The 25,468-nt window shown below is 38.0% G+C and overlaps 1 protein-coding gene across 6 annotated transcripts in view; it reads left to right on the plus strand.

Moving 5' to 3' along the window:
- osbpl8 (oxysterol binding protein-like 8) overlaps nt 1–24,529 on the plus strand; it is a 122,352-nt gene extending 97,823 nt beyond the window's left edge. For 4 of the 6 annotated variants that reach the window (XM_088923323.1, XM_088923328.1, XM_088923324.1 and 1 more), the window contains 19 exons: nt 86–166; nt 1,503–1,604; nt 2,537–2,740; nt 3,476–3,560; nt 4,014–4,185; nt 5,075–5,312; nt 8,717–8,901; nt 12,374–12,455; nt 13,484–13,582; nt 13,807–13,903; nt 14,552–14,650; nt 14,947–15,044; nt 15,766–15,855; nt 16,681–16,817; nt 18,804–18,989; nt 20,334–20,487; nt 20,885–20,990; nt 21,114–21,219; nt 21,366–24,529. In XM_088923323.1, the coding sequence (XP_088779449.1) occupies nt 86–166; nt 1,503–1,604; nt 2,537–2,740; nt 3,476–3,560; nt 4,014–4,185; nt 5,075–5,312; nt 8,717–8,901; nt 12,374–12,455; nt 13,484–13,582; nt 13,807–13,903; nt 14,552–14,650; nt 14,947–15,044; nt 15,766–15,855; nt 16,681–16,817; nt 18,804–18,989; nt 20,334–20,487; nt 20,885–20,990; nt 21,114–21,219; nt 21,366–21,501 (2,457 nt within the window). In that variant the 3' untranslated portion in view covers nt 21,502–24,529. The remainder of the gene's footprint in view (nt 1–85; nt 167–1,502; nt 1,605–2,536; nt 2,741–3,475; nt 3,561–4,013; nt 4,186–5,074; nt 5,313–8,716; nt 8,902–12,373; nt 12,456–13,483; nt 13,583–13,806; nt 13,904–14,551; nt 14,651–14,946; nt 15,045–15,765; nt 15,856–16,680; nt 16,818–18,803; nt 18,990–20,333; nt 20,488–20,884; nt 20,991–21,113; nt 21,220–21,365) is intronic. The other 2 variants (XM_088923326.1, XM_088923329.1) reach the window with 1 other exon arrangement.
- The last annotated feature ends 939 nt before the right edge of the window (nt 24,530–25,468 follow it).

Consider the following 25,468-nt stretch of genomic DNA (forward strand, 5'->3'; position numbering starts at 1 on the left):
AAATGAATAGCACTTTAAAAACATGACAAAATATATTTTCACAGTCTGTGCAGAGCTGAACTGGTGGTTAATCGTGTCTTTGCAGTCGGAATCAAAGCTTTACAATGGCTCTGACAAGGATGTCTCTTCTTCTGGGAGCAAGCTTACGAAAAAGGAATCTCTCAAGGCAAGGAAATTTAAAACATGGTTTATGTTCTTCGTGTTTTGTTTTTAATGAAGACATTTTCTCAGTGTTAGTAGTTACATTGCAACAACGATGAAAAAAAGACTTAATGGGTATTTCGAAGGAAGGATAAACCAAATTCAGGAATTAATTATTTGAGGTTTACTTAAAAGCTACATTGTACACCAAACTTAGCTTCTTTGGATGACATGGTGTGCTTTCACTACATGGTTATTTCGCTCCATCCATGACATTTTCAGGGCCTATTGATGATGGATTACAACACAAGCAGTCTAGAAATGGATGATTTGCCTGCCAAATCCAATAATTCAGCCTATAGTTACAGATCACAGTGATTTTCTATAATATTTGAGGGTTAGGACGTGGAGCAGAGATTTTAAATTGACTTCTGTCATTACTTCTCTGCACCTTTAAATCACTTCCTTCTAGCTATTAAAAAAACATTTATTATATGTGTAAAGCTACATTTAAGAATAAGTTCTTTCACGATTATTTTGGCTTTGTTAAAAACAAGATTGTTTCTACAGTTGTCTTTATCAGCCTTTTAAAATATTTTGGGAGGTTTAGGGTTTTCACGATCTGTATAAATAAAATAAGAAAGGGAACCACTTATCGCATAATAGTGATGCAAAGTAGTCATTCACAAAAATGTATTTTAAAGTGTCTCATTAATACTGGACCTGTAATGTGTCATATACAGCTAACCAGTCCTCCCTTACAATCAAAACATTTATATCCCTAGCTGTATTATATGTTTTGATGCAGAAAAAATACATCACCTCAAAGTTCACAGCTGTTGAAGGAGAATGAATTACAATTAGCTACTGTATTGTTTCAGATGAATAATTGTGTCCTCTATGCTGTATACATCGCATGTGCAAAGGTTTTAGACACTTTGCATTGTTCTACTCATTTCAGTTAATGTTTATCATTCATTTTGCTGAAGCACAATTCTGTGGTAAATTTGTATTTCAGTCATTCTTTTGTAAGATAGATCTGTATTTTGCAATCCATAATGTAGGGTTGAGTACTTCATATTTCCCGCTTAACACACAATCCTAAATTGTGATTCAGTTGCAATTTCAGAATCCCAAAGCTCTGGTCAATGTGGATTAAACAGTGCTAAATGCTTACTTCTCATCCAAACTAAGCTGTATCAGCGACATTCAAAATGGCCATATTAGTAGAAAACACTAGGTTCTCAGTAGATTAATGATGGTCTTCTACCGTCCTGTTTGTGTCTGTGAATCTCAGTTGTCGAAGGCTTTTGCACAACAGTGTAAGTGTTGCTCTGATCTCTTGTTTGTGTTTGTTGTAGGTCCAGAAGAAGAACTACAGGGAAGAAAAGAAGAGAGCTACTAAAGAGTTACTCAGCACAATTACAGACCCTTCAGTTATTGTCATGGCAGACTGGTTGAAGGTCAGAATGCTACATTAATGTAAAACTGCAAACAAAGCTGCTCTTAATAAACATTAATGTCCTCCTTAAACCTTTGTAACACAAAAAGGAGACAAGGAGCCAAACCGTTTATTGTATGAAGTACTGTAAGTTGGAGTGTGTAAAGCTGGCATGGAAAATTGGAGTATTATGTTACCATGCATTAGTTCTTTTTCTAGTCTCCCCCTGTAGTAGGAGAAAAACTACATGCGGTATGCTCATCTGCTTTCAATTACTTCACCCGGAGTTAATTTGAGTCAGCAAGGGGAAACATGAAAACTAGCATCATTTAATTATCTGAATACGTTTCTGCATTGTTATCCCAGAAAAGTTGCTTTTTCTAATCAGTTTAGAGCATGGAGCAGTAAATGGAATGAGGGTTTTGTCAGTCCTTTGCCATTTTGAATTTGTGTCTGATCAGATAGAGTCAGGTAGTCCTTAATGAGAAAAGATGATAAAAATGCTGAGTGCAGTCAGGTAATACAGTACATTAGTACAGTAATGACTAATAATGTGTACTGATGTATCAGACATTGAGATGTGGAATGTAATTGCTTATCCCATGTGTTTTTGATGGCCAGCTTTAACAACTGTGGGGTGGTCTTTCATGGGACAGAAAAAAGAGTTTTGTTCTACATTTTGAGGCATCTAGAAACTAGTCCTTTTTCTGGAACCCTCCTTTAAGCATCAGTACCAGGGTGCTGGTACATACTGTAAACTGCAAAAAAGCCAAAATGGGTGACAAAAGACTGGATAATAAGATGGGACGACAGTTATTTATTGTCTAGCTTTCTTTATCAGTGGGTCAAATTTTAAATGGTGTACAGGGAGCCCCAGTACATACAGTAGGAATGACTAAATGGTGTTTTGTTTTAACCAAATAAGAAAAGCTTGAAATCTTTGCTCTGTTGCAGATTCGGGGGACACTGAAGAGCTGGACAAAGCTGTGGTGTGTGTTGAAGCCAGGGGTCCTGCTGATCTACAAGACCCCGAAAAATGGCCAGTGGGTGGGGACAGTGCTGCTCAATGCCTGCGAACTCATTGAGCGGCCATCCAAGAAGGACGGCTTCTGTTTCAAGCTCTTCCACCCACTGGAGCAGTCAATCTGGGCTGTCAAGGTGAGCCCAATTCCCGCCACTGACTCGCTCAGCTAAACACCTGGCCTTGATCTTTGCCTCACATTCGCTCAGTGAAAATCAGGCAGTATGATGCAGCCTGAGGCCTATTCACCCTTCAAGTCATTCTGTTCAGCTGCATTTTTCAGTCAAGCAGGGACAGTCCTGAAAATTTGTTTTGCACGTAATGGGAGAAAGATGGAGGGTTGCTGAAAAGTATCATCTTAAAGATTATGCACAGTTTACTCTAAATCAGTTAATGTCTTTGATATGATATAACCAAAAGTTGGTTATAGCAAAAAAATAATTTAAGTGTGTCCACAGCATTTGTTGTATGAATAAATGGCGAATGAAAAACAGATTAGCACAAATATCAGCACATTTTTCTAAATATGCAGTATTCAAATTTATTAATCCCAGTAAATATGCTGTAACGTTCATGTAATGTTTTGTATTTTTTTTGCTTGCTTAGTTTTTGTCAGAGTACCTACTAGAAGGAATAAGCAGAATTTAATTACAGCTCCCCACACCACCCTCTGCTAGAGAGAATGTTAATTTTATCTGGTCTTTTCTAATGATCAAGATAGAGCGTATAAAATGGAGCCAAGTGAATATTTAGGAAATTAGACATCATTGGTACAGCAATCTTACTTACTAGAAGCTTAGAAACTGTACAGCCAGAACGTACAATGAAATAGTCTCTTTTTGTTTAGTCTGAAAGATAAACTTTCATTTTAGGGCCCCAAAGGAGAAGCTGTGGGCTCCATTACTCAGCCTTTACCCAGCAGTCACCTCATTTTCCGGGCTGCTTCCGAATCTGATGGTAAGGATGTCAAAGAGCAAAACATGGTGGCAGTGAAAACTGGTCTGGGATATCTAGACCTCACGGTTGCATGACTTCTTCCACAGCCTAGGTAGTGTTATATCATCCTGGAATTTCATTTTTTTGTCCTTCCACATTAAATTCATTACCTTATTGATTAAATAAGGTATGTATTTACAACCAGTTTGGCTATACAGTAGTTTGAATGTAGTACTTTACATTGGTTGTTTATCCATAGTTAACCTTGCGTTTGTTGTGGTCATGTTTTTGAACATTCCGATCAATGTAAATTAAGGAGTGCCAAAATACCCAAGCTAAGCTGTATTAATAACCATTAAAGTTGTTACACCCGTAGAAATCTCTGTTGGAGTTTGGCGACAGGTTGTCCGCTCGGTCCTGACTGTGCACGTCGGCGAGGGGCTGGCTGTCTGATCTGCTGTGCTGTGCGCGCAGGGCGGTGCTGGATGGATGCCCTGGAGCTGGCGCTGAAGTGCTCCAGCCTGCTGAAGCGCACTATGATCAGGGAGGGGAAAGAGCACGAGCTGGGGTCCACCGGAGAGCACTCCCAGGTCAACTTGTACAGCCTGCTGCGGGCCAACAACCTGCCTGGCACCGAGAACTTCACGTGAGAGAGCTCGTCCTTGTCGCCTGTAGTCATGCCATTCCGTATGCATTCAGTGTGTGGCTTATGAACATGTAATTGAAGAAAACACATCTTCAGTTCATCCTTTCACAGCAGTGTGCAAAACCTGTTCTACTCCATTTGTCAGAAAATGACTCAAATATGTTACTGTGTATATTTTTTCTTGATTGTATTTCCTTGTAAAGTAAAAATCCTTGGGGTTTTGTTTGTTTTAGCATCTGAGGCAAAAGTCTCAGATGTTATTCATTTCCTAAATCACTCTTCTCTAACTAGAAAACTGCGGAATAACTTCAGCACATTCTATTATACTTAATTCCTTTGTATTAGAATTATAACTATATATTGAGGAATCATATATGCCTCCTCCGTGTTTATACTGTGTATGAGACATTGTAAAAAGCTCATACTGTAATATACTGTATGATGCTTGAAAATTTTCACATACAGTGTGCAAATACTGAAAGAAATATTTAGTACTTCAACAGATGGATGTGCCAGTGTACTTGACAAAGAGAGTGTACTTTCAAAGTACAATTTATGGCATTGAGTATTTATTCATGTATACCCTTTTGTAGTATACCAATATCTGTTGTGTTTTTAAATATTACATACAATAGAAGCTGATGTTTGATTTAGTGAGTACGACAGTAAGGCAGTAACAGTATTATCGAAATTCTGCCTTTAGTTGTGATAGCTTGAAATTCAAGTTTTTTACTATGTTAGAATTTAATTATACCAAGTCAGTGAATCTGATTCAGTCAGTTTTAAATTAATCTGATTTGCGAGAATCACACTTTCTACTGATATAAACTCACTCTGAAAATTAAAGAATCATATCTGAGACATTTCTCCCTCTTGGTATGTGCCACAGGTTCAATGACAGTGAAATTGAACGGCACCACTTCAAGGACAGCGACCTCTACTCTGACAAGTCGGACCGGGAGAACGAACAGGACCACGAGGAGTCGGACAACGACGGGCTGGAGAAGAGTGAGGAGAGCGACTCTGACACCTCTGAGAGGCAGGACGACTCGTACGTGGATTCGGAGCCGAATGACATGTTGAGAGAGACTACCTATGTGGAGCAGTCCCACGAGGAGCTGGGAGAGGTGAGATAAGGCCGCACACCAGGAGATTTGGGCCTGACCAAGATGAGTCTGCACAGGTCCCTTGCCACACACATTTATTATTGTAATAGTGGTGTAATATCCAAAAGCTACGTTAATGTGGTTCTTTATTATCCTAGATAACCAAGGGGGTGGTCATTTCATCCCTAAGTGTATCATTTATATGCAGTATGTACAGTACCTGCCTATCTTACGTCATGAGAGTGCTACAGCATTAATTAAAAATCACCTGATCCTAATCTCTATAATTAAACAAATTTAGAGGGTGAGATGTATTTCAGACCACAACTTAATCTTTCCAAATGTGTATCTATTTGCAAAAGAAGGAGTTCAAGTTCTCAGAAGCGTATGCAATTGCATCAAAATATATAATTTGTTTTTCCTTAACTGCCCTCATTTAATTTAGAAAGCCTACTGCGTAATTCTGATCTGATTAATTAACCTCAGAATATCAGGGATACAGGGCATGCGTAGGGTATGAATACAAATGCTTTAATGCTGCCATTATGTTGCAAATACTAGTGTACTGAGTGTAGTGAGGTTGGAAGATGTGTTCTGTTCACTTCAAGTAATGTCAGCCACCTAAATTGGATATCGTTTAAATGAAATGGGTGTTATTGTAATACATAAATGAGTCATTTGCTGTGAATAAGATAATACAAAAATTACAAAACAAAAAAATGTTTTAAACAAAGGAATACTGTATGTCTGTTGTACTTTAAAATTGTCTCTTGAAATGAAGAAGAATCTGTAACCCTTGTGCTCATATTACTAAGGCATTTGTCTAGTGCAGGCTTTAACCTGAGCAAACAGACATTATACAGTAGCTAAAAGAGGCTTCTGTTCACTGTGCTTCAGTGGTTGACAGGTGTGATTGATGATTAATTAATCTTGAAGCATCATAAACAGTATGACTATTGTTTCTCAGCATTATAATGACTGAAAATGCTTTGAAATAGGGGAAACTGAAGCAGTATATTTGAGTGTTTTATGATGGGGTCAATGCATTATGTATTAGTAAAGTGTGTGAAGCAGGGGTCTCCAACCCTGGTCCTAGAGAACTACTATATAGCAGATTTTATAGGTAACCATAAAATGAGTTTTGACAACCTGGAACAGTTTAACTGTGATCTCTTAAGACACCTTATACATAACTAACCCTGGATAAGTGCATCCGCTAAGGCAAATCAGTAATAATATAATTAGGTATAGTAATTTTAGAGATCATTCTGAAAAAACATCAGAATACGTTCTAGCTCTCAAGGACCAGACTTCGCTTAATTGAAGAAGCCTCTTCCTTAATCAGTTATTTCAAATTTTCCTAACCTTCAATAAATTGGATATTAAGCTATAAGACTGGGTTTGTCCAGCGCCAGGGTTGAATACCTCTAATGTGAAACATAGGATCTTTTGATGCAGTATTGTATGAATGTGTATGAGGGTTTGCTCTACATTTGTACTTAAGATCTGTCTAGATCCCCCTTACTGGCTTTGGATGAACTGCATTAGGATATACTGTAGACTTGCTGGCCTGTTGGACACCTTTTACGTGGGGACCAGGCAGAGCTGAATAGAAATATACCCATAATGGTGAGAAATGCAAAGAAAAGAGATGGATCTGGTAACGCACATGAATAGTAAAGTCTTCATGAAATAAGAAGAAAGCTCCTTGAACGTACATTGTACAATTGTGGGGTAGAAACTTTCTGCCATTTGCTGACCTCAAAAAATAGTTGTTGGAGTATCAAATGAGTGAGAATGTGAAAAATGGGTATGAAATGGAAAAATTGAGACATGGTCTAATTGCTAATTAAGAGGAATGCCACTGGCACTTACTTTTATTTGATTTTCTTCTCATCCTGAAGTAAATTTGAATAATGTGTCCTCCCAAGGTCTGTTATAATGAGCAGTCAGATCATCTGTTTATTTTTTGATCAGATATGGGAATAGAAACTGCTGTTTGCATACCATTTCCAATTAATAGTGCAATTAATCAGGAGAATAGATGGACAAGTGATTAATTAAAACGTCAGGTTTAAATCCATTATATTATCTGAAATCCCTCTTACCGCATTATTTTTTTCTTTGTGTTTTCATTTCAATACTTTGTGTGTCTTGATTGATGAAAGCATGAAGATCTAAGAATGTCTTCCTATTCCAGAATATTGGTCCTTTTCTCTCAGCTTTGTGCATTATTACAGTACGTTCATCAGAAGGGTTTCCTTTCATGATTGAACTATTGAACTGTGCATTACCTTCAGATATTAGAATAAAAACATGATTGTGATTTAAGTAAGTTGTACATTTTGAATTGACACAGAAGAAAGCTAAATTGAGGTATTTTTCACTCATTTACAGCACAGAAAATCAGACATTTTTCAAGGTTACACTTGTTTCTTTCTGGAAAAGGGGAATAATGGATTAAGATTCTAGTCTTAAAATTCGAGGAATTTGAGGAATTTTCTAAGGAATCTTAGAAAATAATGTCAAGCCATTATTCTTAAATCATCATTCTTAAGACCATTCTTAAATAATTTCTGTCTCGTCATCCAACAGTGCTCAGCAGTGAAATTGTATTATATTCTGTGCAGAACATCAAAACTGTTTCAAAGACTTGTGACTTCATACATCTTATGTTTTTGTAAAAAATGGAGTACATTACAGACTTAATGTGGCTTCAGTGAGCTTACGGTGGATTCAGATTGATTGAAATGGATGCTTTTTAATTAGCACTTGTCGAGTCCCACTCAGCTGGGTGAAGTTTACATTTAACCAGCACCTCAACTCATCAACCACATTTCACTATTTGAATCAGCAATTACATTTAAATTACATGCATTTATTTCCCAGACGCTTTTTCCAAAGCGACTTACAATCACACCTCATTACGATGCAAAGGATGCTTAAAGAGCCCCAAATAGCATAAAATATAATAAAAATGCATAAAACAGTAAGCGCACCATTAATTAAGTGCTTGGATGTTACACGGTGCTAAGAAGCTTCAGTTCTGCTTCAGACAGGAAGAAGTAACATAAGAGCATAGTCAGTAAGGAGGGCTGGTCACAAACATATGGAGATAGGTACATCCTGAAAAGATGGGTTTTCACTTTCTTCTGGAAAGATGGCGAGTGAGTCTGTGGTTCTGATTGTGGATCGCAGGTTAACACGCTCCAGTATAGTCACTAAGCTAAAGAGATCATTCAAAACTCAGTGCAGTGCTGCTGCTATTTATCAGTCACCACAACTGAAACTGAAACTCAATAGAACATAAAGCATTAAAGGAAAATCCGATTCCAGAAGATAAAATGATGTTCTGTGCTGGTGGGGTACAATGCACAGTTGCTGCTTCTCCATCTATAGTTGTCTGGTTTTGTGTCGTGCTGCAGGCTGGAGAGGCTTCACAGACAGAGACAGTGTCGGAGGAAAACAAGAGTCTGATATGGACATTGCTCAAGCAGGTTCGTCCAGGCATGGACCTATCCAAGGTAGTGCTGCCCACCTTCATCCTGGAGCCTCGCTCCTTCCTGGACAAGCTTTCCGATTACTACTACCATGCAGACTTCCTCTCTGAGTGAGTACTTCCGTACCCTAATGGATAGCAGAAATACAGTCTGTAGTCTTCTGAGAGAACAGACTTCTGCGTCCAGGATACATGTTGTCGTCAGTTAAAATCTAAAGAAACTTCTTGTTGCTTTCTGTGTTAGCAACACCAGTTATTGAGTTCAAGTTTTGATACGTTAAGCAACTGGGATTCTTTATTAGCCTTATCAAACATGAGATACTTAGAATCGTAGATGTATGTACAGTATAAATGAAGATGCCTTATTTCCCTGAAAGATAAATAGATAAATAGTGACAGGAAGCCAATGGCTGCACAGCTGTTTGTCCCACCAGCAGAGATGGAAATGTCAAGGGGACATTCCAGTAAGGTGCTCTCATTACCTCAAATACTGGGTCCAAGCTTGATCTTTTGAGTGAATTCAAACTGATCTGTGGGCTACACTCTGTGCCCAGCAGATGTCTGTGGCTAAACCACACCTAAATACATACAGTAGTCATTTAATAAACGTACTGTTGTTCACTCAGCTTCCTTTACCAAACCTTCAAACAAGCACTTTAAATTTTTGCGAACAAATAGGAATTATTGCCTTATCATGTTCAAGTATGTGGTGGTACAGCATTTGTATGAAACAGCCTTCCCAGGGATAAGAAAAAAATGATTTTCCAAACTTTTGCAACATTGGCTAAAATAATTATAGCTGAAAATTTGGAAGAATACATTCCAGTGTATTTGCTTATTATTATATCAGATGTATTAATGAACACAAAAGGTAAATTAGTAGTATTCAAAAACTAAATCAATAGCATTATGTAGGAAAATAACCAAATTAAGACTGTCCGTCGTCTGTAATAAGGAGGATTCATTGATGTATTTTAACCCTAGGCAGAAATGTCACATCACCTCTTATTAGATTCTCTTCAATTTTCTGCTCACAATGATAAAGACGTTTGTTTCTCTTGATCAGAGAGTGCACACTGAGTAAGGATACCATGAAATTACTGCTGACAATATAATTGCTTTTATTACCAGCATCCCCTGAGTGTTTTGTGATCTTTGATTAATAAATAACATAAACACTTGTTTAGTCCTTACCGTACACAACCTACTGTATTTAAGGAATTAATTAGAATAAAACTAAACATAGAAGGGCTACACGTGTTTGCTGTTCCTTACTGCTTAGTTGAGTAGTGATAACCCCACTCATGGTTGTTGCCTGTTGTCTTTTACCTGTTGTATTCCCCAATATGTAAAAAAGTAAGTTATGATCAGTTGTATTATTGTCTGTTCAGATCTAGTTCTGAATGTACTTGAAATTCAGGGTAGTTTAGTTTTGTCCAGTTGCTTTTATTTTGCCCTAATTGAAACATAAATTACAAATAGGCCATATGGGAAAATCATAATTATAAATGGAATATGGGATGTTTTGAAGGAATCTTTACAATATCAAAAATGCTGCTCTTCTCCATTTTTCGCACTCTTATAAATAACTTCTCCATTAAGCACAGTACACTGTATGTGCACTGGCATATAGAAAAAGCTTTTTCCTATGTTGTTAGCTATGTAAAGGATCATACCAATGAAGCTGAATACAGGGTGGGTTTTGTGTGTCAGAAATTCTGAGGAACAGAAGGTGGGGTAGCTGGTATAGTTAATATATTTAATATTTCGTAAAAGCAGCTAGCATGTATAATGATTTATTACTTTTGCTTTGTGTTAGCTAACCATTCCATGTCACAATATGCATGAAAATGTGTATTGAGTTTCACAAAGTTTAGCTAAATGCAAGCAAGAACAGACATACAGTGGTGTGAAAAAGTGTTTGCCCCCTTCCTGATTTCTTATTTTTTTTGCATGTTTGTCACACTGAAATGTTTCAGATCATCAAACAAATTGAAATATTAGACAAAGATAACACAAGTAAACACAAAATGCAGTTTTTAAATGAAGGTTTTTATAATTAAGGGGAAAAAAATATCCAAACCTACATGGCCCTGTGTGAAAAAGTGATTGCCCCCTAAACCTAATAACTGGTTGGGCCACCCTTAGCAGCAACAACTGCAATCAAGCATTTGCGATAACTGGCAATGAGTCTTTTACAGCACTGTGGAGGAATTTTGGCCCACTCATCTTTGCAGAATTGTTGTAATTCAGCCACATTGGAGGGTTTTCGAGCCTTAACCGCTTTTTTAAGGTCATGCCACAACATCTCAATCGGATTCAGGTCAGGACTTTGACTAGGCCACTCCAAAGTCTTCATTTTGTTTTTCTTAAGCCATTCAGAGGTGGACTTGCTGGTGTGTTTTGGATCATTGTCCTGCTGCAGAACCCAAGTGCGCTTCAGCTTGAGGTCACAAACAGATGGCCGGACATTCTCCTTCAGGATTTTTTGGTAGACAGCAGAATTCATGGTTCCATTTACCACAGCAAGTCTTCCAGGTCCTGAAGCAGCAAAACAGCCCCAGACCATCCCACTACCACCACCATATTTTACTGTTGGTATGATGTTCCTTTTCTGAAATGCTGTGTTACTTTTACGCCAGATGTAATGGGACACACACCTTCCAAAAAGTTCAACTTTTGTCTCGTCAGTCCACAGAGTATTTTCCCAAAAGTCTTGGGGATCATCAAGATGTTTTCTGGCAAAACTGAGACGAGCCTTTATGTTCTTTTTGCTCAGCAGTGGTTTTCGTCTTGGAACTCTGCCATGCAGGCCATTTTTGCCCAGTCTCTTTCTTATGGTGGAGTCATGAACACTGACCTTAACTGAGGCAAGTGAAGCCTGCAGTTCTTTGGATGTTGTTGTGGGGTTTTTTGTGACCTCTTGGATGAGTCGTCGCTGAGCTCTTGGGGTAATTTTGGTCGGCCGGCCACTCCTGGGAAGGTTCACCACTGTTCCATGTTTTCGCCATTTGTATATAATGGCTCTCACTGTGGTTCGCTGGAGTCCCAAAGCTTTAGAAATGGCTTTATAACCTTTTCCAGACTGATAAATCTCAATTACTCTGTTTCTCATTTGTTCCTGAATTTCTTTGGATCGCAGCATGATGTCTAGCTTTTGAGGATCTTTTGGTCTACTCCACTTTGTCAGGCAGGTCCTATTTAAGTGATTTCTTGATTGAGAACAGGTGTGGCAGTAATCAGGCCTGGGTGTGGCTAGAGAAATTTAACTCAGCTTTCCAAAGATGTGATAAACCACAGTTGATTTATGTTTTAACAGGGGGGGCAATCACTTTTTCACACAGGGCCATGTAGGTTTGGATTTTGTTTTTCCCTTAATAATAAAAACCTTCATTTAAAAACTGCATTTTGTGTTTACTTGTGTTATCTTTGTCTAATATTTCAATTTGTTTGATGATCTGAAACATTTCAGTGTGACAAACATGCAAAAAAATAAGAAATCAGGAAGGGGGCAAACACTTTTTCACACCACTGTATAGTGATACAATAATTAAAACTGATTTGTCATGGATTTTGTTTGTAGAGCTGCTGTGGAAGAAAACGCATACAACCGAATGAAAAAAGTTGTGAAGTGGTATTTGTCTGGATTTTACAAAAAGCCAAAGGTAATTTTTGCCTTGTTTAAATGTAGAATTTCCTCCCGTTCTCTTATCACATCCCTTTAGTTGCCACGCTGAATTGCTTTTGTTTGAGAGTGTTAATAATTCTTAATTATTAGTGTTGTTATTTATCATTTAATAGACCCTCTTATTCAGGGGACCTGCAATATAAAAAAAATATGTTTCATGTTTACAGGGTAAAATTGTAATTAGCAAGTTACAATACCAGTCTGAGAATTAAAAACATTAGTGCATTACAGCTCCAATGTTATTAGGAGGATGTAGTCAAAACTGAAATTATATTGATAATTCACAAAGACATAAAAGACAACAGTGGATTTACAAAATAAGCCCTCATACACTTATACAGAGAACAGTTTATGAGCTAAGAGGCATTGGATACATTGGATGGATGTATTTTATCATTTAGTTATGATATAGAGCCTTGTTATGTTTGTTTAATTTAATGCCCTTTTATATTATTTATTGGGTATGGGTATTGACATTGGCCATTTTAACTGAAATATCTTTCCAAAAATATGTAGTATACTCTTCCCCAAAAAAGCATGATATAATCTCTGTTTCTGTTTCTGTTACTATCTTAAAATATCCTGTGAAATTCAAGGACATTTTACCAATGCATGTGTATAATATAATTATGTCTGTACTTTTCACAAATTTTTTAAATGTTTGAGACTTTCTTTAGAGAAGAAGTCCTTTCGTTAATGAACATTTTGTTTCACTGATGAGGGATGTATGAATTATCAGAACTGCTGTTAAATTGTCTGCTGTTAATAAACTGCAGATGCTTCAGTCTTGTGGTTGTGGTTGATACTTTTCATATTTTTAATGAACCCTTGAAGGTGACTTACAGTGTGCTGTATTTTTATGGGGGGTTTTCAAGAGCTTCCAGTGAAGATTATTGATACATGTGCTACAGTATGTGCAGTATCCGTAATGTTTTTATTGGGCAGCCTGCTTTTTCTGCTTCTAGATCTTTGGGTTTATATCCTTTTTGTTCCCTTTTTTTCTAGGGCCTCAAGAAACCTTACAATCCCATTATTGGTGAAACATACAGATGTCTATGGATTCATCCAAAGACCAATAGCAAAACATTCTATATTGGTGAACAGGTAAGGTGTACACGAAGAAATGTTCCATTATGTAGTTGTGGGTGTTTGAGACATATGTAAGTTTATTCTAAACCAAAGGTGATGTGGTTACCAGTGGAGTTGGTAACCAGTGGTTACCATATGCCAGTGGAGCTGGAGGAAAGAAGAATTGTTTGATGACCAGGCTGTGTGATGATTCTGAGATGGTGTTGAAGTCTGTGATCACAATGTGTTCTTTTGCACAGGTATCCCATCACCCTCCTGTGTCTGCCTTCTATGTAAGTAACAGAAAAGATGGGTTTTGCCTCAGTGGCAGCATCCTGGCCAAGTCAAAGTTTTATGGTGAGTGCATCTGAAACATGTCTGTGTTTGTGTGCACACATGGCAGTCTTCTGCCCGCTTCCCTTAAAATCACACCAAGATGTGAATAGTCATTGTAATTGCATCGCTTTATGAAATACGTAGAAATCCTCTGTAGATCGTTATGCTTATCTGTCAGTATTTTTTATTTTGCTATATGACAATTATTTGTGCAATTTCTGAAAAATGTAATAAGTTCACAGTGGTCCACTGTGTCCTTTACTAAAAATTGGTTATTTCCATTAACGTATTGGTGATACATGTCTTTATTTATAAAATGGAATTATTAGGCCTGTGTACTTTTTATTTGTCTTGCCAGTTGCATTTCAGAAACATGCTGAAACTGTATCACAGTTGTAGGAAAAACACTGGATAAATAGCAATATTGCTAACCCACCTAATAAATGGATTAACTACTCCCTTGTGGTCCAATTCTCATTTTTGTAGTCCTTTAAGTCTGAACCGATGTACGTTTTACATTCATGTAATTTGTTAACACATTTCACAAAGCACATGAGCGATGTTAACTTAAACTGTGATCTGCTGCTGCAATCCAGGTACACTTACAGTACATGTTTTAAATATTTCTCTTACATCTTAATAAGGCTATCTTCTCATTTCCTGTTGCAGGTAACTCCTTATCTGCCATACTGGATGGAGAAGCCAGACTCACTTTCCTGAACAGAGGAGAGGATTACATAATGAATATGCCATATGCACATTGCAAAGGTAGATCTGTTCCACTTTTTTCAGATAGCTACAGTATGGCATAGTTGCGTATAGTATCTATCCTCTTCCTCCTGCAGTTCATTTCAAGTTTGACCTGAATTTCAACTATTGGAACTTCTAACTTTGTTAAAAGGGTTTAAACATCCTGACTCTGGAATGAAAAAAAAATCCCCTTTGCTCTAATGTTTCACTCTGAAATTGTATTGTGCTTTTTCTCTATACAGTAAGATTGCACTGTGTTGTGTTCATGTCCATTAATATATGAAGAGTCTTTTTAACGCACAGTTCCCTTTTAGGAATTCTTTATGGTACGATGACCCTGGAGCTTGGAGGCCAAATAAACATCACCTGCGAGAAAACAGGATACAGTGCTGTTCTTGAATTCAAGCTGAAGGTAATTGGAAGTTTGCTCAGCTAGAATGTTTTTTCCCCAATCTGCTACTCAATCTGTTTAAAGGTGAAGATCTGACACCTTTGTGCTGCAAAGGGAATTCTACCATGAATAAGTTAGACTGCTTTCCCTCCTTCATATTTTGTTCTTGCTGAGGTGATACTGCAGCGGTGGTTGGCAGCCTCAGAATACACAGCCGCAGAAGAGACTTGCCCAGTCTGAGAGGTCTTATTGCCTTCCTCTGGGGAGAAAGGCCTGGCATGGTGCTCATTACACCTTCCTTGCAATGCTCAGCAATGAGCTGTTTGTACTGGCATAGTAGTCTAGCTCTGCAAATACCCATTTAAATGGGGCCAGATGAAATATTTGAACCTAGGACAAATATGCAACAAGTAGGAAGATCAACATAGATGACTCGTGATGTGAACTGTGAATTCAGTTTGAGCAAAACCTGTAGTAAACCCACAGATTTCATTAACGTGAACTTTACAGGACTTCATGAAACTGGCAAGTACCATTCTAAAATCTCCAACAGTAAAATTGCCCAATTGTACAAATTTTGCCACATCTAAAAACCTGGATCCAGTTTTTTTTTTAAATCTAGGATTATGTAACAATTTAAATTATTACAAACTGTAGTATTTCCACGGTGCCTCATGCCACTTTTGATGATTGTGCTGGTACTGTTTAATTTGCCAAGATAATAACTGGATTATTTTTAAAGCCATTTTTAGGCAGCAGTGACAGTGTAAATCAAGTATCTGGGAAAATAAAACTTGGGAAAGAAGTGCTGGCTACACTGGAGGGACACTGGGTAAGCACATTTATTGTGTATGCTGAGAAAGTATAGGTCTTTTCAAAACCTACAGAATCCTTTGAGGAAATGAACGCAAGCGGTAGGTTTAACATTGAATTATAGAACAAATAAATGCTAGCGTTCATCCAATATGAATTAGGAAAGACTGCACCCTCTGTATCCTATTGAGACCAAGGTTATGGAAAGTGTAATTTTGCAAAAATTCATATCATTGGAAAGGGCCATCATTTGATTATAGGTGCCTCCGAAAGAATATAAATACAAATTTCTTTTGACTACATCAGCAAAGTTCTAATATATACAGTCTCTATAATATATCCTCTATAATGGGTTTTTGGCTTATGAAATAATGTTTGCTGGCATTATTCTTCTCATCAGTTCCTATCAGTAGAATAAGTAAAGCTTAGCAATGAGTAGACAGTGGCAGCTATTTTAGACCATCAGATCACCATGTCCTGCCTGTGATCAATCTTTTTCTTTATGCATTCAATTTAAGCTAAGGGCAGAGGGGGGACAGATTAATCAGCTTGCAGCTAACATGTAATTTGCATTACTATTTGTGGAAGGAATATTAATTATTTGAGGCAACCGGGAATCTGAAACAAAATGCAGATTTCCACTGTTGTTATACCAAATGTTAGTGGCGAATGTTTGTCATCAGGTTGGTTTGTTTTAGGAATTACACATTGTAAATTGTAAGTTGTCATTCCTCATGTAGCTTTAGCGTAGTACTGTAGCGGAACTGCTTCCTACTGTATGTGCTTTATACCTGCTGGATACAAACAAGGGAATACACATTTTCAATGTCTGTCATTAATTTAGGATAGTGAAATCTTCATCAATGACAAGAAGACAGGCATCTCTGAGACATTCTGGGACCCCACCCCTGAACTGAGGCAGAACAGGCTGATTAGATGCACAGTATCACCAGAAGAGCAGGGTGACTGGGAGTCAGAAAAGTAAGAGCTCTCATTTTTTTGTGCTTTCGCTTAGAGGGAACTGACAGCAGTGCTTCTGCCAGGCTTACCATCCCTGCAGGTTTCACTCTACAGATTTCATTTACATGAACTTCATGAAACTGGCTATTCTAACATCTCCGACAGTACCGACTGTGTACAGAAAATCCATACATTTTCTATATAATTTATTAAGTACGCGAAGAATCTGGGCCACACTCGTTCAACATGCTCACCTGTCAGAGCAGTGAGGCATCTGTCAGCTTGACAACAGCAAGCCCCTCGGTGCTTCACGGTGCAGTTAGCACCAAAGTGCGTCTCTAAAGGACATCTCTGTACTGCCAGCAGGCCAGCAGGGGTCATTATTGTGCCAAAATGGAAAGCTTGACTGGTGAAAGTGCATTTAGTCCTTGTGGCTCAATTGAGTGCCACAGCTGAGATTCAGAGGATTTGTGTAACCCTTTCCGGACCCTATGCGGACGACACAATCCAGAATTGTGAGGAAAAACTGGGGAAAAAAGTCATGCAGGAATCGGGGATGAAAACGGGGGCGTGTCCATGCAGTGCTGGTGATCCGGGGAGGTGTGGCCGAGGCAAACAATCCAAAGAATAAGTCCAAGGGAGAATCCAAAAAACAAGCAAAAGTCCATGGCCGGGTAATCCATCCAAAACTAGGGATTAAAAACAGGTGTCGGGTCGGGACCGGCGGGGGGAACAGGAGCAGGAGCAGGAGCAGGAAGCTAAAAGCATAACGGAGCCAGGTGCAACCAGGTCCCGGGCTCGCACGATGTGGAAATCAGATGCAGAGCCTCGATTGGCGACTGCGTCTGGCTTTTAGAGGGACAGGAAGGAGACTGGAACAAGGGGCAGGTGCGGGAAATAAGACAAACAAGGAAGATCCGGAGCGCTCTTAAGGAGGAGGGACTACAATCGTGACAATTTGGTGCTTAGGATCCACTAAATACAGGAATCAGGTAAATGTTCATACCCGAATGCCAAAAGCATTAAAAACATAATACAAAAAATAGAAGTTAATACATTAGCAGGTGATTATTGTATTATTAGAATCTGAGAAAAATGCCTAGCAGAAAGTGATCGTTAATAATACAGCATTATTGGGTACGCAGCAATCCAGAGAGAAGTGCCTTCTTCTATAAAAAGGAGAGATGGAAGAGGTGGAGATGTAGCACTATAGATCAAAAGGAACAGTTGTGCAAAGGAAAAAATATTGCTGCTCTGGTATCAGTCTGGAGAAGAGCAACCAGATACATTCTGGGACTTGAGAGAGTCCTACAGTGATAGGCTGAAAGAACAGAGCTATTTTAGTCTTGAACAGAGACAATTACAACCTGATACAAGTATGCAAAATCATCGTAGACACACCCAGCCCAATAAATATCTTCAAAATAAACATTAAAGCATGAACCAAAGGACACAAGTGGAAACTGTGTTGAAGGTCATGTAAAACTGAGAACATGAGGCACTTCTTTACCCAAAGGGCTGAGGGCATATGGAACAATCTAGCCAGTTACTGTATGTTGTTGAAGTCGATACCCTGGGTTCTTACAAGAAACAGCTGCTTGAGATCCATAGATTGGTTAACTACTGACTATCAAACAGGGATGATGGCCAAATGGTCTCCTCTCATTTGTAACCTTCCTTATGTTTTTATTAACCTGAGCTAGATGGATCAAGGGTCTAAGCATCAGTCAGGTTGACAAAAAAATGCTCAAAAAGCACAGTGTTAAGAATATTAATATACCACCAAATTAATATACGGTATAGTAATTACATATGTTTTTTTCCATCTTATACCAATAGCTTATGTTTTTTTCTACCTGAAGAAATACCCTGGATCTATTTACAGACAGCATATGGGCCTAAAACCCCATGACATCTGCCTTTCCCTTTCCTGTGTGCCCATTCTATCTTGTGAAGTAACAGTTCATAAAGGCTTATGTTATTTTTTTTCCTGCGTCTTTTGATTAGGCTTTGGCAACATGTGACCCGCGCCATAAACAACAAAGACCAGACTGAGGCCACCAATGAGAAGTACATCCTTGAGGAGGCTCAGAGAAAGTCAGCTCGAGAGCGAAAGGCCAAGTGTGAGGAGTGGACCCCCTCTCTCTTTGAGCAAGACCCCATAACAGGAGAGTGGCATTACAGATATGCAGAGTACGTGGCGCCAGGCACAGACTGACAATGAATGCCTCACAGATGACAACAACAGGGGTTTCCTAACCCCGGACCTCAGGGGCTACAGTCCAGCAGTTTTGCTAGGGCAGCAGCTTGTCCTGCTAAAATGGGTTAAAATGCTCAAATTAATCCATATTAATTTTACAGGTTTAACCCCCCGCTGTGTGTGAAACTTCTTTATACATGGTATCATTCAACAAATCTGCTGGACTGCAGAGTTTGAGGACCGTGGTTAGAAGCCGTAGTTTGGAGAATTCTAGCTTGTCATCACCTGTCCTCTTAATAATATACTGTATGGCTTCTAGCTCAGAACTTAATACTAAAACTTAAATATTTAATAACTAATTATGTACATTGTTAAATTTCCTAACATTGTTGTCTCTACACATATTTCCTTTCCTCTGTTTTGTTCTTACGCCCAACGACTTGTGTATAAAATATTTACATTTAGCATTTCTTCCGATCAGACTTGTTTTACACATATCTACAGGGGGTGATGCCGTCCTGCTTATTATCAAATACATCTGATAACTGAAAAAATCACTTTCCGTTTGAATAGCATTTCATTGGGTTTCCATTTTTGTTAGTAGTGCGTTTTCTGTGCATATTCTGCTACAAGTATGTGTACTACAGCCTGTGTTAAGAGCGACATCTAGTGGATTTTAAGTGGAAACCAGTAATAAAAGCTGTTTTGGCAACACGTCAGAAAATTGTATCAAGCTGCAGTATGTGTGTTTCTATAATATATTACATTCTTAGACAGCTGTGCATATGGTAGGTAACATTTGTTGCATTATTGATGTCTTTCTTCTATTCGGTCAAATTCAGTGACGGTAACAAAGTTAATTTCTGTTAAACTGCTGAGAACATAGTTTCAAACTTTGAAATTCTATAGAACTGGAGTGATACATTATATTTTTATTGAGGTACAACTTTATTTTTTATGTTTAACATAAATTTAATTCTAGAAGTCACATTATCAAATATGTGAGAACGTGGTTTACTAACTACAGTATATTTGCTGATTTTCAAAATGTGGGCTTCACTTGTGCCCCATTTTTCACCACACTCGTTTGGCTGACGTGAAAAAAATGAAGGCACTGCCTGGCAATGCATTGTGGCAGTACCCTGGGTCTGGTTGGACCTTCTCTTGTCGGCTCTACGCAGTTGCAAACATTTGCACTTCTGTTCATTTAGCGGTGTTCATGAACAGAAAAGTAAAATGAACAGCTAAGCACTAAGTATTCGTGGAGTTTGCTGAGGCTCATGGTATTCATGGTAGTCCTGTCACATGGTGTTCATCACTTGTTGTTGTGCCTGCAGCACGCGACCTTGGGACCCTCTGAATGATATGGTTCAGTTTGAGAAAGATGGCTGGATCCAGACTAAAGTCAGGCACCGGACACCAATGGTACGTTCAGGCAGTGTAATTAGTCTCAGTAACCAAGGGGCAAGGAGGGAGAATTGCAAATGTCAGGTAGGTTGGCACATTTTACTGGCAAGAGCCTTTGCTTCAGTCTTTCTGTTGCCCATGCTGTGCCAAATTCATGACCAGTGCAATCATGCAGCTTTTTTATCTGTGTTAATCCACAAATTCATGTTTAATTTTATGTAGATGTTTTTTTTTATGCAGATAAGCGTACTTTGGCTCAATGGCATGAAAATATGCTTCTTTGTATATTTTTTTTACAAAAGCATTTTTCACCTGTTTTTTTGATCAGTGCACAACAGCACCCCACTGACTTGCGAGCACGCTCTCACGCTTTGCAGCAAAGCTCATCTTGCAGTCCGCATGCGTGTCTTTTTCAAAGCCTTACGAGACGTGGCGGCTTTTTTTATTACGTGTTTCTATTTGGGCCACCTTGGCGTCACAGGTCACTGTTCCCAAAAGGAAACGGAAGCAAAGCGATCAGCCCAAAAGCGCAGAGAGTGGCTGCTCATCTCCTGAACCTGATCGACACGATTCGTCAGGAAGTGAAAGTAAGTAACTCACTCGAGTTAAAGACAGCACCTCTTCCTAAGGCAGGATCAAATCCTGTTTGCTTGTTTCCAGGCTTGGCAAATGTAATTTTGTCTTACCTACAGTAATCACCTCTGTTTCAGGACATAAAACCAAGCATAGCGCACGGTTAAGGAAAAAAGGAACAGACCTCAATGATCTTCAAAGTGCCATTGACTCCATTAAACAAACACAAGAGGAAATCAACAGGTATGTTAACACTATTGTAATTTTAGAAGCATGGGCTTTTTTTTCCAAAAAAGGTTGTTAGTTATTAATGTTGGCAGTTTCTAAAGTTGTCTTCTGGAATTGTTTGTTTCTCTTTTTCATTATTTGTCTTCTCTTTTCTTGTTCAGGAGCATCACCGCCCTACGTAGCCGAGCGTTCGCTAGCCAGCCTCCGTCCGAGAGCAGCTTCCTGCAGCAGCGGGATTACGTCATCATCTTCTTCCTCATCCTCATCCAAATCTTCATCAATTACATTTTCAAGTAGCCCAGTGTCGCCCAGCTCTGGGGCATTTCAGCTGAAAGAGAATGAACATGCAGGAGATACAGACTGGGGAGAGCGAATCAGAAATGTTTGAAACACAAAGCGAGTTAAAAACACAAAAATAAACATATCTGTGGATACAAGAGTCATTCCACCAACATTGGAATGTCATTATGTCCTTCTCACTGTAATAATACCTGAACATTCCGTATATTTCACTGCCAAGAGGGTAGCTATTGGTCTACATGGAATTGTTAATGGAGCCTTGTTAGTTCCGAGAATGGCCCTCTTGACTGAAAATGGTAGTGAATGAAGCTCTTAAAAATTTCAATATCCTGTCTTCTTATGTAAGGTACTGGCTGGTATGTGGGAATTGAAGGATGTGCTACACTTGGCATGAAAGGCAAATGCCTCTGGCTAAGGTGTAGATGTGATCTGCCTCTGGTACCCCAGAAACATGCTAGGCCTTCATTAACAGTATTGTGAGCATTAGGCCACAGGATGTTTTCCATTGGCACCGTTTTGACTTTTCTTTTTCTGGGGGCGGGGGGGGAGAAAGTGGAAATGAATGAAACCTGTTTTGTGTTTCCTTTCTTTTAAAAAGAAACCTTCTTACAGTAACAGTACATCGAGGGCCTGCTGTTTTGAAGTTTTGTTGTTTGTATGGTCCTCTACGGGTTCACTTGAAAAGCTAAGGATGAGGAAAAGTTATTGTCATCCAGTTTATTTTATGCTTTCTGTTATACAAGTTTGAGTTTTAGATTTCTCTATTTTCCTAAGGCTATTCAAAACAGAATCGCACATTTGGTGACAAGCATGAATACATTTACAGTACTGTACTTGTTCTGATAATACCCTTAGGGATCTATATTTTCAGTCCTGCCTGTAGTACAGGATGGTACTGTAGGTGAAATATCACACAACTATGAAAACTTTTAAAACTGTTACTTTGTATCCCCTCATTTTAGCAGCAGAAAAATGTTTACATTTCTTAAAAATATAGAGTGACATTTTTGGTGGGTTTCATCTTAATACATGACCCCGCAGAGAAAAAGAATAAAAACTGAAAATGTTTTTATTTTGGCTAAAAATTATTACTTCTTTTATTTTTTGTAGCTTGGTGATACAGTATGTATCCACAGAGGTTGTTTGCAAACGGAAACATTCCATTTCAGCTTGAAAACATGAATGAGTAGTATAAGCAGTATTTTCTTTTGTCATTTTTAACAGGATCCTTATCATAGAAGCTACTTTTTGATGCTGCCATCATACAGTATCTTTTGCCTGGTTTGGGCAGACCAGAGTTTTCTGCTTTTAGCCTTGAAAAACATGCTTTTGAAGGCATTTCTGATCATTGTTTTCTTCATTCAGCTTGACACCACATTGAGAATCGAATAAATAATTCAGCAGATGTAACAGCTCACTTACATTAATTTAAGCATCCATTGCAAAGTCCCAAAAATCAAGGAAGAGCAAAAAATAGCATTTTTTATTTTTTATTACTTGATGTTCTGCCAGTTGTGAAATTAAATAATAACTTGATACTTTTTAAAACTGAAGTATTATCACTTTGTTCTGCATGGGATTTGTTTAGAGACTTGGATATTATTGGAACAAATACAGTCTTATAGAATCAGCTCCAGAACATTTTTCAGTAACTTCGTTTTTTAGAGCAATAAAAACAATAGATATGAAAACTATCCCAAAATCAAGACTTCAAGGTGTTCTCATTATTACATATTTGTGGGTTTTTTTTAAGAAGATGGAATGACAACGTGACTGTAACTATTCTGTGTCATAGTTCATACAGTAAATACTGCGGGCTCTTAGAATATGGCTTTACAATGTAGTAGTAGAATTTACCCCATTCGGTTGTAAGAATGTTAAAATATAGAAAATGTCAAGTTAAGCTGGATAATCTAACTTGTTTTTAATGTAGCAGCTAATTGTAAGACACACTCCTTATGCTTTATTCCATTCTTAACATGCTAAATGTCAATAATCTGTTAGAAAAAATCTGTTAGAAAAAGCCAAAAACATTGTATAGACATAATTACATACGCATATAGTAGAACTGTTAATAGACTGATACTGTATTTAAAGTAGCATTTTTGGAGGAAGTAGAAATACTGTTTACCAGTCTCTCTCACTTTGTAGCTCTGAGTTGCTGACAGCACAGTGCATTGCTGCAGGGCTGTGGTCTTTAATGTGCGAATACCTGTTTGCTCACTGCAGAAAACAAGAATGTAGAGTGGTGCAATGAATTATTGTCAAACAGTGCCTTCAGGAAGCATTGATGTAGGGTGTGTGAGGATTCATGAATAATGTCTGTCAAGTGGTTGTGCCATAAAAACCCTTCGAGACGTCTCCTGAACGAGAGAGTTGCTCCATGTGTCCGTGTACAATGCAGAATTTCTGCTCAGTTATTCCTGCCATTGGAGCCTGATTTTCTTTTGTTAATTAGATATTTTTCACTGTTACCTGAAACGGCACCCTGAGGGGGAGAGTACGTTCAGTTTTCACATATTTGTTGTATCAGTTTGTTCATTTTTTTTACCCTGCCTTGCTGTTTTGTGTCTATTTTTTCCAAATATACTTCGCTTATAGTCAATAATAATTTTACAGCACCAGTATTTTTTAAACATCTGTAGATTTGATCATGAAAATGAAGAGGGATCTTGATTTTCGGTAAAAGTCTGACCCATATCTGTTCTCAATAGTGATATTTATTTGGAAATCAGCATCACTTCTTGTAAGCAAACAGTACGTCTTGAACATGTCACTGAAATAAATGTTTGCATCTGCATTATCATGTCATTGTTTCCTGTACCTTTGTTTGATATAGGGGACAAAGAACTGCCAAGTTTAAATATTGTTCTTACTGTTAGTTTAAATAGTAATTTTACATAAAACTGAAATCTGTTAACTGTACATTGTGAAGTTCTTCCTTTTCTTCAAGTGCTTGTATTGAACTGAAAACCTATTCACTAGGTCTAGAGGAAAATATTTAATAAACTGGAGTTTTGGACACCAATGTAAAATAGTATGTGATCTGTAGACACATTTCATTGATACTTTTGCAATTATGTGCTAATGAGACTGTTTTAAATGTGTTGTTTAAACTGGTGCTTCAAATATTGTCAGCATTGTTTTTGATAACTCAAAAACCGACGTAGATATTCCTGCTGAAATTGGGCTGGGGTGATGAAAAGTGGAGTCTGTCTGCTGCAGTTCTCCTAAGATTGTATAGTACCTTTTAAAATGTTCTGGTATGTGGAGTACTATGGTCTGCTCTACACTGGAGAAAATGTTAAATCACCCATGCTGAAATTGGATTGACCTGAAGACCTGATGATTGATTACGAAGTATTATTATACATCTCTGCCTTGTTCTTCTCCCTGGGTGGTATGGAAAATGTAATAATGTTGTTTTGACAATTTTCATCATTACTATAATCCTTTACATCCAGATTATTTTAAAATGGAGCAAGCAAGTACATTTAACAACATATTATCATCTCTGTAAAAGCAGTCTGACATGTTTTTTCAGCTTTCTGCTATTAAGTTGTTGATACTTATGACTCACTTGTCATCATGTGACACAGGGTTATATAATTATTTCAGATAGTATATCTTTTAGTAAATCTAGTAGGATGAAATCCATTAATCTACCGTGGAGCAGCAAATTAGAGCATTGCCTGCATTTTGCATTGTCCTATAAAACATTTCAAAACCTTCTGCAATCTATGACAAATCATGGAACTTACATGTCATCTCTTCAGCAGTTTTCGATTATAGGATTTTCTTAAATTCTCTCCTTACGAGCTTGTACAGCTTTCTAAGGAAAATAATATAAACGGTGCCTGCAGAAGATCCTTCAAGCACAGCCAGAATAACCATCATCTAGTCCATCTTGCTTGTTTGGTTTCTGGTAGGTAATTAATGCACAGATTATTATATTTTATAATGA

The sequence above is a fragment of the Atractosteus spatula genome, chromosome 8, assembly GCF_055471065.1.
Source record: "Atractosteus spatula isolate fAtrSpa1 chromosome 8, fAtrSpa1.hap1, whole genome shotgun sequence".
Classification (NCBI taxonomy): Eukaryota; Metazoa; Chordata; class Actinopteri; order Semionotiformes; family Lepisosteidae; genus Atractosteus; species Atractosteus spatula.